Here is a 16,986-nt window from a genome sequence, read left to right as displayed (position 1 = left end):
TAATATACTGGAGATTCGAGCACTTGTGTATGAACTTCCAGCATATTATACTAGACCGATATACTTTGCTCGAACTCCAGTATATTATGCTGGAGTTCTAGTGTACTTATACTGGAACTCCATCATATTATGCTGGAGTTCCAGTATACTTATCCTGGAACTACAGTATAATATGATGGAGTCCAAATATACTTATGCTAGAACTCCAACATAATATACTAGCATATTTTTCGAGTTTTGAACAGTGTTTTCGCTCAGATTTATCTTTACATGAAAAGTGGCTAAATTTTGATTACTTTTGAAAGCGTGGTTATTTTTAAATGACCACTTGAAAATCTAGCTATTTTTTGAATTTCTCCCTAATTTGCATGCTCATTCCAAGCTCGATATACTATTTATGTAAATAAGAATCCCCTTCATTATATAATTTCTTTATAAAAATAGATATAAAATTTATGGGGCAATTTTAGAAGTATATTTTGTACTATAACCCTTCCTATCCGGTAGAAAAGGACCCCATGATCCTGAACGGATCTTAGGGGTTGCAAATATCAAATATGTCTATAAAGAGCAGATAATAATTGTTTTAGTGTTTATAATTGATGACTTCCGTGTAATATTAATTGATGGATCTCGTTTATAAGTGCTACAAGATCTTGGGTATATTGGAACATTGTCTCTATGAAATATACATTTCGGTTCCATCGCCAAGAACTGAAGTAGCTAGTTGAGGAACAAAAGAAATAATGGTAACGAAGAAAGAGAAACTGACTTTTATTCACTTCTTACACATCCAAGGGATCTTATACATTCCACTTGGAAAAAATAAAAAATAAAAAAAAGGAAAATGATGTACATGTTATTGGAAGATCCTTTTCTGAACAAACTATACTCCACTATAAAAAATCTTTCAAAAATTCTGTTCTTTCATTTGCTGATCACTGCAACTCCCCAACAGGTGCTTCATTCAGCCAGAGGAAATGGATGAAATCATACAACTTTGCGCTCACACTAACCTGCTCAGTAATTCAACCAAAACCAACAAAATTTGCAAAAGAATGCTTCAGCCAGGGGCGTATGGAGCATATAGTCAATCGGTTCAACTGAACCCCACATTTTCGGCATGGAGCATATACACACACACAATTATATACTATACTTACACATACGTGTGCGTGTGTGAGAGAAATCAGTAAAGTTTCAACAAGTAATAAATTTTGAACCCATAATTTCAAAAGTATGATGAGATCAGTGGTAAGAACATAAAGGTTAAACCCATCAAAATTACTAAAGTTGTACAAGAATTCGAAAGTTGTATTTCTCATCAGCAATACCTTGTATGGTGTTGGGTTCAGCTTTCTCATGTGATCCGGCCGCATTTGCTCCAATTGTTTAATACATCGTTCCCTAATCTCCTTAAAGGGAGGTAGGTCTTCTCGTTTTTTATCTTCAGAAATGATAAAAGCAACATCAATTTTTCCATATTGGATAAATTGTTACAAGAGCAGTTGATTTGGAGGCATGGTCCTTCTGTCGACCATTTTCACCGTTGAGAAAACTGAAGTAGACTTTTTAGAACGATAAAGAGTGTATGAAGTCCAAATCCCAGCAGAGACATAAAAACTTAGGTGATTTTCTTCTTATATGCCTAAGTCTTAATAGGTAGAGTTACCTAGTACCTGTACTAGTGGGAGGTAGCAGCAATTTGGTGGAATAGTCGAGGTGTTCGGAAGCTGATCCAGACACCACCATTATAGAAAATAAAAAAATAGCACATATTTATAAATTTGACACATTACCATTACATAAGAATTGCCAGCAAATGCCACAGAAATTTAATATTTCAACAACAGTTTTTCCTTTTCTTATTGTGGAAATGAGACAAGGAAAAAAATTGTACACTCTACTTTTTCTTATCTAAATCATAACCCTCCCCCACCACATAAAATAATTAAATGGCTTGGTTGTGTTTAATGACTAAACCTCCATATGCGATGATTGAACAATGTCCTCATAAAAGCAAAATGTAGCAGTTAGAGGCCCTAGTCACTTAGCAATAACTTGCAAAACTAACATGTAGCTAATTAACTCAGTATCCGATGCATTTTGGAATTGACGAACTGTAGGGTCACATTTTTTCTCAGAAAATTTTCCAGCTTAAAAGTAACTATAATTCTAGAGAAAACAAGTCTCACCTGAACTGCCAGGCCAAAAACACTTTAAAAGCTCCTCAACACGCTGGGGTACGACATATGCCCTTTTAGATTCACTAAATGGATGACGGCACAAAATTCGTTCACCTACCTATCAATATTTCTTTCTCTGTTAACCATTGTATACACCAGATAAATCTTAAGGACCGCAACTTAAGAACTAGACATGACAAGCTTTGATAAATACCGCAGGATGTATTGAAAAAATAAAATAAAAATAAAGTACCTTGGGAGGTGGTTCATTTTCACCGGCCATTATGTCGACAAGGGGATAGCCTTCCTTTCCATACAATCTGAAACACCGTTTTTTACATGGAATAGAGACCTAGAAAGGAAATAGAATGAACCTCCATATTCATGGAATATAGAGGAAATAGAATGAAATCCATATTGGATCTCAAATGCCTACAGAGTGTAGTATAGCTTCAGCAAACCTTTGTAACATCTTCAGAAAGTTTGATCCTTGGTTGATTATTTATTTCAACCAATTTGAAAACAACACCTAGAGAGGGCTGCGCGTAACAGGTAACCAAATGTGTTCCAATACCAAAAGAATCAACCTCGTGCCCCTGTTTAGGAAGTAGGTCAAATTATCTTCCTTTAATCAAGGGAAGAAAATGGAAGGCACTGGATATAAATGCATGAATTCAACTATTCAAGCTATAGCTCAAGAATTTAAGGTTATAAAAATGAAAAGGTGTCCAGTTGGGAGTTCGTACTCATGCCTCCGAATTTCTAAATAACGAACATACACTAGGAGGAAGATTTTATTAGCATATTTTACCGATATATTCTTGCATTATTTTTCCCGATCGACTCATAAGTGCTAATCATGCAAGCGAAACTGAAATGGACGTGAACCGCCATATTTTCATTACTTAACAGTGTGTGTGTTACTTAATACCTAGAGCTCAGGTTACTTCCCAAATCTAGATGCTTCCCTCACTGCTCTAGTTGCAATGTTTACCATCCAAATCCCCCCCCCCCCAACCCCCCACATAAACCCAAAATCAAGAAAGATGCCACTTGCTGCCCTTCATCCATTGGCCTTTACGGGAACAGGAGACTTGATAAAGGTCGAATAACATAGGGCAAGATTCTATTATTATGCCCGTATTATATTCCTGATGCTCTAACCTGTTTATTTAGCGCATCCAGTGTTTCCTCATTAAGGTCATTGCTAGCCGTGATGCTCATCTTTCCAAAACCAGACACTCCAAACTCCTTTTCAATAGTTTGAAAGAATTTCCTGGCTTCACATGACTGATAAGCAAGATCACCAGAGTCTAATCTAATGCCAACTGCTCTATACCTGCAAATATAACATAAGAACAACATACAAAGAAAAAAATTTATGTAAGGCATGGCCATGTTCCAATGACCACAGTAGAAATACAAATACAACAATAAGAAACACTTGGTCAAACAAAATATGGTTTCAACTAAAACAATAAATCCTCAGAGGATAGAACAATTGATTAGGACAGAAAAAGGAGGTAATCATGCTGAGTTCTTATAAGTGGCATAGCTCATTAAAACTAAGAAAGAAAACAGTGTGCTTTGTCGGCCAAGCAAAGTGGACAATTTTCCATAACCTAAACACAATGTGCTAAATGGAAAGAATGACCTTGGATCTCTAAGGAGAATCTCAACTCCTTTCTGTTTTTCAGCTCTTTCTTTTTCTTTTTTTCTTTTTTTTTTTTTTGGGGGGGGGGGGGGGATGGGGATCAACATCTTCAGATTCCATTTCCAGACAAATTGTTCTTTAAATTGTAGTTAGATCATCAACTGGAAAGATAAACAATACAACGCATGAGGGAATCAGAATAAAAATAGCACTAGGAGTTCCAGCTGCCATTTTCTCTTCCATACGTGCAATATTACAAAACTTTCAATAGCACACATTTCAATATATTAAGCAGCATATGAAGTAGAGAACATGCATAAAAGAAAGGCAAAATGTGTAAACTAAATAGAACTTATCAAGTGAAGCACTTACCCCAAATCATTAAGTGCAAGCGCAACTGCACAAAAATTTGGAACACCACTTCTCATGACCTGTTAAAGTACATGTTATAGAAGGTCAACATCAACAAGAAAGTTGATAGGACGCCAAAGCAGAATGTAGTCCAAGAACAGAGCGGAAATGCACCATAATACAAACTATAAAATAAAATCAAAATAATCCTACAAGCTGAAGTTAGGCCTCAGCTGATAACTGGATACCATGAATAAACTGTTCTCTTCCAAGTAGATTTCCTTAGTTTAAGATACCGACGCAACTTAAATTTGTGCTCTTTCAACTACACATCCTTAGTTTATAGATAACAAGGTCAAGTCCCAAACAGCAAACAAAGTAAAGCAGTGGCATAAGAAATTTAAAGGTGCACTTACATCATAAGTGTCTACAAGGGCCAAAAAGCTTCCAGGAAAGGCGAGCCCATATGAGGTGAAAGCTGCTAACTCACTTTGGTTTGTCTCACTGAAAATTCCACCTAATATGCGTGACCCCTGAAGATAGCACAGTCATCATAACAATCACATCCAAGCTCAAAATGGAAGAAAAGAAGCATCAACCACCTTCATCAACTTAAATTTTGATGATTATCAAGATTTGGGAGTTGCTCAATTTTGATAGAGTATCAATTTCTTGCAACCTCTGATAGAGGAACGGAAAACAGGAAAATAAGGGAGTATGTTTAACTATATTAGAAGTATTTAAATAAAGATCTGTTCAGGAACTAAGAAAATCCCAGATGATACTCAGAAGATTTTGTTTTGTTTTGTTTTTCAGCTTCATTATGGAAGTGCCAAGAGAAGTCTGCAATAGATGAAATTGTTTCCATGTAATCACTCACATATAATAATATTTAGTGAGTTTTGTTATTAATTCTGACATCTAACTTGCCTTGGAAGTAGATAAATCGAATGAGAATGGGAGGGATGAAGGGCCACAACATAGAACGATCTGCTACCACTTATTGTGCAGCCGCTTAAAATGGCATGTGGACTAAACTCCACTTATTGTGCAGCCGCTTAAAATGGCATGTGGACTAAACTCACTCAACTTCAACAGTGAAATTTATCCAAAAAGTTTCTTTCAATGGGAATAACTCATTGGGGATCACAAGTTAGCAATTAGCCACGTATCTACTCAACTGCTCCCCACTTCAAGCTACCACTTAGGTTAAGGTGCATTCACTTCACAAGATCAGAAAAGACAACTTATTACCCTTACGCAATGGGACTACACCGGTAAAGAGCGAAAAGCATTTACAGCCGGACAACCATCTGAATTGGATAAACCCCCGACACTTCTTAGATAAATCAAATTTTGAGTGATCATAGAAGATAAAAGCCCCAGAGTAGATTAAAATGCAAAGTAAAAAAGGTGAAGCCAAAATAAGGGATACTTGATAGGAAGGGACACATGTCAAAGCGCAAAAGCAGAATGAAATGAAAATTTAGAACAAAATCTGATGACTGAAGATGGAAGTAAATAATAAGCCAACAGGGACACAACACTTAAATTAAGTGGGTGAAATAATACCTTTAATTTATTAAGCCACGTCTTTACCAGACTAACAAAATCCTTACAAACACTAGAGCCATCATGATGTTTAAGTGATTTATCTGTGATCTCGTCTGGGCTCTGCATAATATCAGATTAAATTAGATAACAGATAACTTTGAGCCAGCGTGAGAGATTGAGCATAAAATTATAAGTACTGAGAATCTAGAGACCATTATAATCTAGATAGTCTGTATTTTAGTTGCGTTTATCTTCATTATGAACAAGACGAACCAGACATAACCAATCAATTGAAAGAACCAAACCTTGAAATTAGAAACCATGTATGTCAAAAACCTGGCTTCACTAGTCGACAGCTAACAACTCACTTGCCAAGAAGTGCTAAAGCCAGAAATGAAGATTGCTTTACCATATGGAGAACAAGAAGCAGATATGTGGGAATTCTAATTCACATAAAGCAGATTTCACTTAACTTATTGTAAAGATGCTTGAACATCTCATTGTAAAGCAACGATCCATGACTAAGATTATCACGTGATGCAAGTATATGTCACTGTAATTATACTTGTTCTCCGAGAAATCTTTGTCTGGCAGCCCCTTCCAACAATCAAGGGCACTATTACAGAGTTCACATCATAATCAAATTATATGTCAATCCCAAGCCTCTATTATAGATTTCAAGAAAAAGAAATTTTAGCGACCAAAATCAATTTTTTCCCAATATCCAAATCAGGCTTATTCCTACGACTATCCCAGATGTGTTACAGAATAAATGGTATTTGTGCATCTAAATTAACTAGGAAAACCTAGATGATGACCTGCATCTACGGAAATAACAGTAACAGTGATGATAATACTAATAATAATAGATGTGGAATGAAGGCAAACTAGCATTCATGTAAAAAGGACAAAGATGAATTTAAAAGATTTGATGTTATAAAACACCTTTCGGTTATGCTCCTTATAAAAGCCCAAGTCTCTAAGCAAATATCATTGTGAGTTGTGTGTGACAAACAAACTTTTGAAACACTTACATGCTAAAAATACCACTTATATTACACAGAAGGAAAAGTTGTCGCAAAGGTTCCACCAACCAGAAATGAGCTAACGAAGGCATGGGAATGTGTTCCACGCAACGGGATTCCAAATAACTTCCCAGCTGCCACATTGCTGTCAAACAAAGTTTCCAAGGGAGATATGATCCTCATGGCTAGATTTATATGATAAAATTTTAAATCTCAAAAAGAAAGGAAACAAGTATCACAATGTTCTGGGTTTCACATTCTTCTAATTAAAACATTTTTTTTTAAAGCTAAAAACAGAACATTAAATTGCTGCAAATAAGGCGGTTGAAGATAATCTCAGCAGTTAGAGTTGCTTATCAAGAGAATTTATTCATCTTATTAATCAAAGCACATCGTAAAGCAAAAGGTAAATGAAAACTTATGTTAGAATGATCTCAATTGATGTCATCCACCCATAACAAGGGCCTATTCTAGTGTTTCAAAGTCAAATTGCACTTGATTTTCCAGTGTAGTGATCCTTTTTAGAAAATGTTCAATCTTGTTTCTGGAAGAGCTAACACGAATCCTTTACCTATTAAAATAAATTTTGGAATTTAATAGTATTCGATTTTTTTTTAATAAAAAGAATTAACGAGGCTGGTGACTTCTTATACATTGTGTGAGCTTGCTCTCTTGCTGGTTCATTATCCCGATAAAAGAGGAGGGTTACAGTAGGTTAGCAGTCACCTTATAACAATCAATTTATGATGGATCCTCACTATACATATGAGCTTAAATGAGCGACAAAGACAATGAGGATTCATATAGCTGAGCGCAACTTGCTTGGGATTGAGACCTAGTTGTTGTTGTTGTTGCTGATGGTGACTTCCTATGAACTACTTTTTCAGAAGTCTGGCGATCGAGAGCTATGTTGTTCGGACTCTCCGAAAATGTCGCCCGGTGCGTGTTGGATTCTCCAATAGCGGTGTATTTTAGGAGAATCCGAGACGAGTGCGGCAGTATTTTGGAGAGTTCGCGCAACAGAGGTCAAGAGTGTTCTTAATTATACCAGTTATACAGTGGCACATTTGCAATGTTATGACTGGTTGTAAGATTCTTAAATTTTTTATTCAAAATATAAATTTAGAAAAAAGGATGTCCAGAATGAATTCAAAAACTGCATCTCACTTAGAAAGAAGAATAGATAGTGGCACTTATTTCCTGAAAGCAGATTACAACAGGAGACTTGTGTAAGGAATCACCTTGTTGCATCAAATCCTCCCATGTAGCAATACTTCGAAGCTGATATACCACCATCAGGACCCTACTCATGAAGAAGCAAAGATCACAGCAAAATTTGGAAGAGAGACCTTCCAATTTCAAGTTATCAGAAAGAAATATAAAAAATAAAAAGACCTGTGCTCTTCGAAGCCCAAATTCCAGCAGCAGCTTGGACTTTCCAGCAACAAAACGATGTCTTGCAGCATTAGTAGTGACTAGCGATGCATAGTTTATGAGGTTGACAAAAGCAGTTTCCAGTAGTTGAACCACCTTTTGAGATTCAAAGCAATCACCAGGCACATTAAAATTGGACATAAATTTGAGAAAATGCATGGAGCATAATTACTGAGAACAATGCATCCTTCAACATACAAGCATGAATAAAAGGATAATTTAATCGGTACTTACAGCAATTGGCCCTTCAATCCTCATCAGTGGTACCTTGGGAAAGACAACTGATCCTTCAGGTATAGAATATATCTCAACATCTGAACAGTTGATTCCTCGAAGGTAGCCATAGAAGGCACCCTACAAAAACCATTCACAGATGCTTATTACTCATGCGCTTAAGACTATAAGTATGTCAATTTATTCTTTAAGAGGTCTTTTGGCTTAGAAATAAATTGTGCAGGGACTATAATATAGGGCATTAATAATGCACAACAACAGCAAATGCAAGATAATAAAGAAGACTATTTTGTCCAAAATTATCGAGATACACTTCAATATGTTTCCAAAACAACATCTAGAATAGAAGTAACAATTCGAAATGAGCCACCAGTTCACTCATAGCAACTCATGCTTATAGTTATCTCATTAATCACCCAGGTTTTATCCTAACGGAGATAACATATTTCACTAAGGTATCATGAAGCAGGAAAATCATTAATCCTCCAGAATTCATGCACAAGTTTCCTATAATGACATATAAAAGCATAAAAACAACTATTAACCCTAAAAGGAAAAAAGGATACAAGCATATTTATGTCACTAGTCAAAAATAACTTTTACACACATAAAGCTGCTTATTTACTTTGTCAATAATGAATCTACCTCACACGTTGGGGGCAATGATGACCTGATAAAAGCTATCTCATCCTCAGTTAATTTGAAATGAGCAATAAATTTTATGCATTCTTCTAACCCAGCGAAAATTGTGTATTCACCACCAAATGGATTCTTCCGAAAATACAAGTCAAACCTGAAATATTCAACCAGATGGGAATAAGCCATTTTGTAGCTCACTTGATTTTAGATGAAAAAACGTTTGCTCGAGAAAAATAAAATAAGAATGTTAGTGTTGTAGACCTAAAATAAACAAATAATGGTGTCCCTCTCTAACAGTGTTGTTCACTCAAATAAATATGGTGGAGCATGCAGAGATCCTGAGTTAGAATCTGAATATCAGCCATTACTCCAAACGCTTTCACAAGTTAGGAAGAAGCAAGAATTAGACCAAACATAGGCATGTTGCTGACATAAAATTAATATAAAAAAAATTCCTGTTTTTTCATTTCAATAAGGCATTGAGATAAATAAACAGTTAGAAATCTTGAGGTGTTGATACTTACCATCTTCACTAAAAAAATGAAAAAAAGAACTCATAGAAACATTTATGGGGTGTCATCTTCAATCGAGACAATGATCAATTACAATCAGGGGCAGAAACACTCTTAGCGAAGCGGTATCGCGTCGAATTTTTTTACTAAATATATGTATTAGTACTGTGTGGAAATAGAAAAATAGGAAAAAATGACACCACTTGACATACATTTCCTCTTGGTGTGTTAGTTATGTGCTTGATTTTGTTCTAAAAGGTTAGAGTTCGAATTTCAACTAGCACATTTTTTTTGCAAATATTTGAAAGAGTCTGCATGGTTAAAAATAGTGATAAAGTAGAATTGAATCCAGGACCTTTTCTAACTTGAAATTCAACAAAACCGATAGACTAAGAATATATATTTTGTCTAGAAGTATGATAATTGAAGTTATAATTCCTGTACGTCTATAAATTATGACACCGATTACATAAATTCCTGCGTACGCCCCTGATTACAATTTTACAGTTCGATACTTCGATCAACAATCCAAATCAATAATTGTCACTAATTCATTTTTATTTTTTTTTTGAAAACCAAGAAATTCTTGAGGGCCAGTTGTGCTGTGGCGGAGCCAAAAACACTGACAAGGGGATTCAAAAAAATCCAGATATACCACACGTAGGATCTGAACCTGCATTTCTCTTATCTTCAGGGATTAAAAATTTTATATACACATAAAAAGAATAATTTTTACCATATTTGCTCGGTATAACTTTCTGACTAAAGGGATTCAATTGAACCCCTTCCTTGCATGTGGCTCCGCCACTGCGCCAGTGGCGCATGGTTCGAACCTCGTGGATATTGTCATTATTTCATTCTATCAAACACATTAAATGCATGGTAAATAAAGATGCATTTGGGTGAAAATGGGAAATGCAGGCACTCACACGGCTCGTTCATCGTGTTTTCCAGCTTTCCAATAAGAATAGGCCATAGTAAACTGATAAAGATCTGTTAAAAGAGGTGTCACCATTGGATTGGTCGGTCCACTAATAACCGCACACTTATTAGGCCGTGTTTGTTCTTTCTTCAACCCATTAGCTACTGCAGCCGCCATGATTCTCCTCTATAGAGTCCTACGATTAATGGATTTATAGACGAAGGAAGTGAAAAGGGACACCCTTGTAGAACACGGTTTCAATGGAATACAACAGAATTGTTCTCTGGTACAACGTTAAAAACTAAGTGGAGATTATTTTGTAAACTTACGATCGATGAGAGTTTATTTTTTGGCCTTTGAATTTCACCAAACAATTCCGTGCCGGTGCCGGTGCCGGTGCCTGCCGCTTCTTCCCTGCTTCAAGAAACAGAGGAAGAGAGGAAGATGGAGGCCCAGCTGTTTGATAAAAGTTTCAGTTTTCGGCCTTTGATGTCACCAAATGCTACACTTCTCGCTTCTGGCTCCTCAGTCCTATCTAACTGTTGGGTTATTTTCACGGAAGTGGCGGATCTAAATTTTTAACAAGCGGACGTAAGTTTGTAGCAATAGACACGAATAATATTAATTTGTGTGCTTGTATTTTTTTAGTTTGTACCGAAAAGAATAAAAAAGATTTATATTTAGCGATAAATTTATTTAAAAAAATTTATTTTACTTTTAATGAGATGACTTATAATTATATAAATATTTATGACTTATTTTATATTATAAGTTTAAAAAAAATAACTCTATGTCCAGCCAAATAACATCACATAAATTAGGACGGATGGAATTATATTTTTCAACTATAGACATAAAATTGATCTTGGAGGATTAAACACTTTATGTGATAAAATACGGGAATAACTTGTGGCTAGAAGTGAAGGCCAACCAAAATCGAATATAGATAAAAAAAATATTTACAAGGGGAGTAGTAGAGTGATTACATCTTTTCGTCTTTAACTAGAGATATCGAAATGGAAAACATCCCATTCAAAGTTTTACTCCCTTAATGAACCTATATTATCAGAATCCAGGGCCGGCTGGAGCCTAAGGCAATGGCCTTAGGCCCCCAAAATACTTAGGACCCCAAAATCTATAAATAATATATATAATAATATTTAATAATTGTGCACTATTGATAGAATTTTTAAATTATTTGGTTAAAATAGTTATAGGTAAAAGTTTTACACATCTTAAATTGTAATTACTAGTTGTGTCCTATCTTTAATTCGTCTCAACTTAAATCGATCTCTTATAATGTTAGTTTAGAATAATTTTTCTTAATTCTTTAAGTGCCTTTGTTGATATATTTCAAGCTACGCTAATAAGTAACTATTACAATTCGTCCTTGACGTTGGATGACTCTTGAAACATAGTAATTACTATATTATTTTTTTGTTTTAACTTATATTTAGAATTAAAAGTGATAAGAGAAACTGTATAAGTAGAAGAATACTCTAATTGGCAAACTCAATCAGGTAGAAAGTATTAACTTAATTACCATTAACAATTTCTATATTAGATGTCTCGGTTGAAAAAAAATTTCAAAACTAAATCAATAAAGTTCAACATGATAACACAAGAGTGATTAAACAAATTTGTTTTTTGGCAATAAATAAAACTGATTATAACTTCTTTAGATTCGATAAATTATAAGAATAAAAAATATAATTAAAAAAAATTAAGGCCTCACCTTCTATTTCCGCCTTAGGCTTCATAATTATGTCGAGCCGCCCATGTCGGAGTCCCATACCAATAAAACTTATTCCACACAAATCTAGATTAATTGAATTTCGAATAGGAGATGGTCATACATTCAGTCCAATGTTAATCTCGGGGTCGGGGGGATTAGTGGATATTGTCATTTGGAGAATAAAGAAAGACCAAAGCCTGTCCCTTTCACGAATGACCGATCGAGACTCGTGGATCTACTTCTTCCAGTTGCCACTCGACATTTCTTCAACAAACACCCATCATTCTTTCTTCTATTTTCCTTTTTTTTTTTTGTGTGTGGCAGGAGTGTTTATAAAAATCTGAAAAATCGAATCAAATCGATACTTTTTGGTTTAGTTTGACTCTGGATTTTAAAAATCGATCAAATTTGGTTTGATTTTGGTTTAAATCAGAAAAAAATCAAATCAAATCGACTATAGGAGTAGTTATTTCAAATTTATTATTACACACACATATATATGTATTTTTCAAAAATTTAATGATAAATATTAATAGTTTGCACTTTTAATATAGTTCTTTACCTTTACATTCTAGTTTGATTGATAGTTTTCTTTTGTTAAGTGTAAGAATCTATTTCGTGTTAAAAATAATATATTTTTGATTGAGTCCTTAAATTATTCATCATTATTTGATTCAATTATCATCAATATATCTTGGTAAATAATAGATTTCTCAAAGGGCAATTGATTTGATAGTATTACGTTGAAATGTGGTCGTCGGAATATGTGCTTGGTAGTGTATATCTTATATTTAAGAGAAAACCGATAAATAATTGAAAAAAAAACTGAAAAATCGACAAAATTCGACATAAACCGAATTGAGAAAAAACCAACTTAATTAGTTTGATTTGGTTCTAATATTTGAAAAATTAATTTACTTGATTTGACATCTTTTAAGGGAAAAATCGATCCAAACCGAACTATGAATACTCATGTAGTGTGTGTTTTGCGTCTGTAATGTGCAATAAGGGATCAAGGAGAAATGGACGGTTGCCCTTCCAGTACGCTAGTAGCCAACAACATGCACAAGTTTAGTTGATAACTATGAGTAAACAAAGTACAATAAAAATTGATTTTCCTTTTTGACTGTGAAAAGTCTATTCTTATCTCCTTTTGTGGGCTACTATTAAAGATTACATGTATATGTTTTGGAATAATCGTAAAAACAATATTTACACAATGAAATTTTTTAAAAAGTTTAAGTCGTATACGCAAGTAACCTTTTTAAATATAAATATCTTGAAAATGACTTGATAACAAGTAACTTGTTATAAATATATTTTATTATGGATGTTGATTTAGTATTCCGTTGTAAATAAGCTTTCTGAAGAAGTTTATCCATATGAGACTCCACCGTAAATATGTTTATTTATTTAAGTACTCTATTGGAAATAAGCTTCCTGAAGAAGTTTATCACTTCGATACCCGGTTATGGATAAACATTACCCCCGGTAGAAGATTATCCATACCGGGTATAATAAGCTTATTCTTTCAGTACCCAGTTATGGATAAATATTACCCCGGTAGAAGATTATTCATATCAGGTATAATAAGCTTATCCTTTAGTACCCAGTTATGGATAAATATTATCCCCGGTAGAAGATTATCCATACCGGGTATAATAAGCTTATCCTTTCAGTACCCAGTTATGGATAAACATTACCCCCGGTAGAAGATTATCCATATCGGGTATAATAAGCTTATCCTTTCAGTACTCCGTTATGGATAAACATTGCTCTCAGTAGAAGATTATCCATATCTGGTATAGTAGCAGCTTACACAACAACTTCCTTTCTTCTATAAATAGAAGAGATTTCAGTTCATTATGTACATCAGTTTGAATTCGAATAAAATATCAGTTTCTCTCTATACTTGTCTTTACTTTATAGTCTTTATTTTATAACACGTTATCAGCACGAAGCTCTACCATCTCGAGCAAATATTTTGAAAGTATCTGAGGTAAGAACTTTCTTTTCCTAAATAATGTCAAATCTTTCTAAACTTGAATTTGTAGCCCTGGATATATCGGGCAAAAGCTACATGTCTTGGGTGCTTGATGCTGAAATTCATCTTGATGCGATGGGTCTGGCAGACACCATCAAAGACAAAAATCAGGCATCAAACCAAGACCGTGCCAAAGCAATGATATTCCTACGCCATCACCTTGATGAGGGCCTGAAAATGGAATATCTTACTGTTAAAGATCCAGTCATACTGTGGAATAATTTGAAAGATAGATATGACCACCTGAAGATGGTCGTTCTTCCACAGGCACGATATGATTGGACTCATCTAAGGCTACAAGATTTTAAATCTATCAGTGAGTATAATTCTGCTATGTTCAGAATTATTTCCCTATTGAAGTTATATGGTGATAATATTACTGATCATGATATGTTGGAGAAAACTTTCACCACTTTTCATGCCTCGAATATGCTCCTGCAACAGCAATATCGAGAGATGGGATTTAAAAAGTATTCTGAACTTATCTCATATCTTCTTATAGCCGAGCAATATAATGGGCTATTAATAAAAAAATCATGAAAGCCGACCTACTGGTTCTTGTCCATTCCCTGAAGTGAATGAGACGAACTTCCACCAGGCTAAACGTGGAAAAGGTCGTGGCCCCAGTCGTGGTCATGGTCGTGGTAGGGAAAGAAACTCTAATCATGGTAATAATAATGCACGAAAGAACACTCCTCACCACCAGCAGTGGAAAAGGAAGGAACAAAAGCATGAAGCGGTGCAAGCACCAAATGCAGAAAATGCATGCTATAGATGTGGAGAAAAAGGGCACTTGTCATGTACCTGTCGTACGCCAAAGCACCTGGTTGAGCTTTATCAAGCTTCCCAAAAGAAGACAGAGAAAAATGCTGAAGCAAATTTTATTTCTGAAGATAATTTAAACTTCATGCATTTGGATGTAACTGATTACCTTGCACTCCCAGAAGGAGAAACAAGTCATGTAATCGTTGGTGAATCTGTAGAAATGTAAATATTTTAATTTTTGTTATTTGTAATAGATAGTATGGTTATGTAATTATTGTACATAAAGAAAAATTATGATTTGATAATGATGTTTACTATAATATATCTTGTTTATGTCATTTTTAAGAATATGGATAACATTTTGGAGGCACCATCCTCATAGCCTGAGAGCATCATTTCATGGCCTGCGAATCCTTTATCATACGCTTCATGGCCCAAGACGTCATGGTCTAAGGACGTTATCCTACATAAAGAAAAATTATGATTTGATAATGATGTTTACTATAATATATCTTGTTTATGTCATTTTGAAGAATATGGATAACATTATTAGATCAACTTAAACTCTAGCAGAGTTTGCAAGAAATATACAACCACAAGAAGTGGTTATATTTCGTATATCTCATTGTAATTATATTTTGTTAACTACCAGAAGTGGTATATGCCTATGATCACCAGAAGTGATAATTTAGGCTTTCTATGGTTACAATTGAAGATAAGCTACATAAATATTCTCTATATTAAATGCACGCCTCGATTTGCTCCTGAAGTAGTAAATATTTTAAAAGAAGTTGAGGCATCACAATTTGATGTGATTAATGCGCATTCAGATAATTATGTTCGATTTCCTGAAGGATGAGAACTTTTGATAATATTAATCCATTCCCTGAAGTGAATGTGACAATACTAATAAGTCGGGTAAATATGAACGCGCTCTTGATGTGAATACATTACAATTCACCTCCAGAAGAGTTAATATAATTGAGAGAATATATACTCAATATTTCGTATTTTAAATTTGCTCCTGAAGAAGTAACACAATTGAAATTGCCTCCTGAAGTGGAAAAATATTATGAAGAGGAGTTTTCGTGTGCTTAAACAATTGTTTTACATTGTTTATTTGATTGTGATTTTCTCTCATGACACCAGCAGTGTCTGAGCAATATTTGATAGTACAAAATGTATCAACAACTCCTGAAGAGCTAAATGTTTGCCTAAAGAATACATGACACCAGTAGTGCCAGATAAATATTAGATTGTGGATAATAAATGAAGGCTCTCGAAGAGCTTATATACAAATATGTCATTCATATTATATGATTATGGTCAAAACATATGTTGTAGTAAACCTGAAGTTTACTAATACAAATGGCTATCATATTGAGACTACAAATGATTGGAAGATTGATAATCTTCATGTTTCCACAATCATAGGGGGTAAAATAATATGTATGTGAGAAGTTACCCGCCTTATTCTTTAATTTGTACTATATCATGTATCACAGTAAACCAGAAGTTTACTAAAGCAAAAGTTTATGCCATAGTAAACCAGAAGTTTACTAAGAGATAACACATGACATGATAAACTTGAAGTTTTCATTTGCCATTTTTAAATGAGCTATTTGAGAATTCAGATAAGCATATACTAAAGAACTAGAAGATTCTTCAGGAATTCTCATGTGTTGCTTGTTCTCATAATGAATTGATTATACCAGCTAAAGTTGGGACTAAGACCCCTGATTCTGAAATATATAAAAGGTGAATATGGGCTCGTTCACCTATCATGTGAACCACTTATAGGTGCATATATGAGATGGTTACATGTGTAATTATTGTCAATCTGCAGTTTGGCATTTGGAATTGCTTTTCTCGATTAAGAGCATAATTTTCAGATTATGAAATCAAGACAGTTCATCTTGATAATGCTGGTT

General features: G+C 34.4%; 1 protein-coding gene across 2 annotated transcripts; it reads right to left on the bottom strand.

Moving 5' to 3' along the window:
• Positions 1 to 663: 663 nt before the first annotated feature.
• On the bottom strand, positions 664 to 11,081 carry LOC104214351 (nicotinate phosphoribosyltransferase 2-like). Of its 2 annotated transcripts, XM_009764004.2 has the most exons (16): positions 10,841 to 11,081; positions 10,519 to 10,707; positions 9,084 to 9,231; positions 8,439 to 8,558; positions 8,166 to 8,300; positions 8,012 to 8,073; positions 6,840 to 6,915; positions 5,764 to 5,865; positions 4,608 to 4,724; positions 4,213 to 4,271; positions 3,351 to 3,525; positions 2,648 to 2,782; positions 2,440 to 2,538; positions 2,196 to 2,304; positions 1,335 to 1,447; positions 664 to 1,016 (listed from the first exon to the last, which is right to left on the bottom strand). In XM_009764004.2, exons 2-16 carry the CDS (start codon positions 10,686 to 10,688, stop codon positions 939 to 941), a joined length of 1,698 nt encoding a protein of 565 aa, XP_009762306.1. In that variant the 5' UTR covers positions 10,689 to 10,707; positions 10,841 to 11,081; the 3' UTR covers positions 664 to 938. The 2 variants fall into 2 exon arrangements, with proteins under 2 accessions (XP_009762306.1, XP_009762307.1); XM_009764005.2 differs by lacking the exon at positions 2,196 to 2,304 and having other exon boundaries at positions 10,519 to 11,081.
• Positions 11,082 to 16,986: the final 5,905 nt, after the last annotated feature.

This window comes from Nicotiana sylvestris, chromosome 9, assembly GCF_000393655.2.
Source record: "Nicotiana sylvestris chromosome 9, ASM39365v2, whole genome shotgun sequence".
NCBI classification, from domain to species: Eukaryota; Viridiplantae; Streptophyta; class Magnoliopsida; order Solanales; family Solanaceae; genus Nicotiana; species Nicotiana sylvestris.
The sequence above is the reverse complement of the archived record's forward strand: the minus strand, read 5'-3'. Positions and strand labels throughout refer to the sequence as shown.

Coding starts and splice junctions, on each gene's coding strand:
- LOC104214351 (XM_009764004.2), bottom strand. CDS start 10,688: ATGGCGGCTGCAGTAGCTAATGGGTTGAAGAAAGAACAAACACGGCCT. Junction 8,559..9,083: donor CATTGCCCCCAACGTGTGAG/GTAGATTCATTA, acceptor TGGTTTTTGTAG/GGTGCCTTCTATGGCTACCT. Junction 8,074..8,165: donor TTGGGCTTCGAAGAGCACAG/GTCTTTTTATTT, acceptor CTTCATGAGTAG/GGTCCTGATGGTGGTATATC.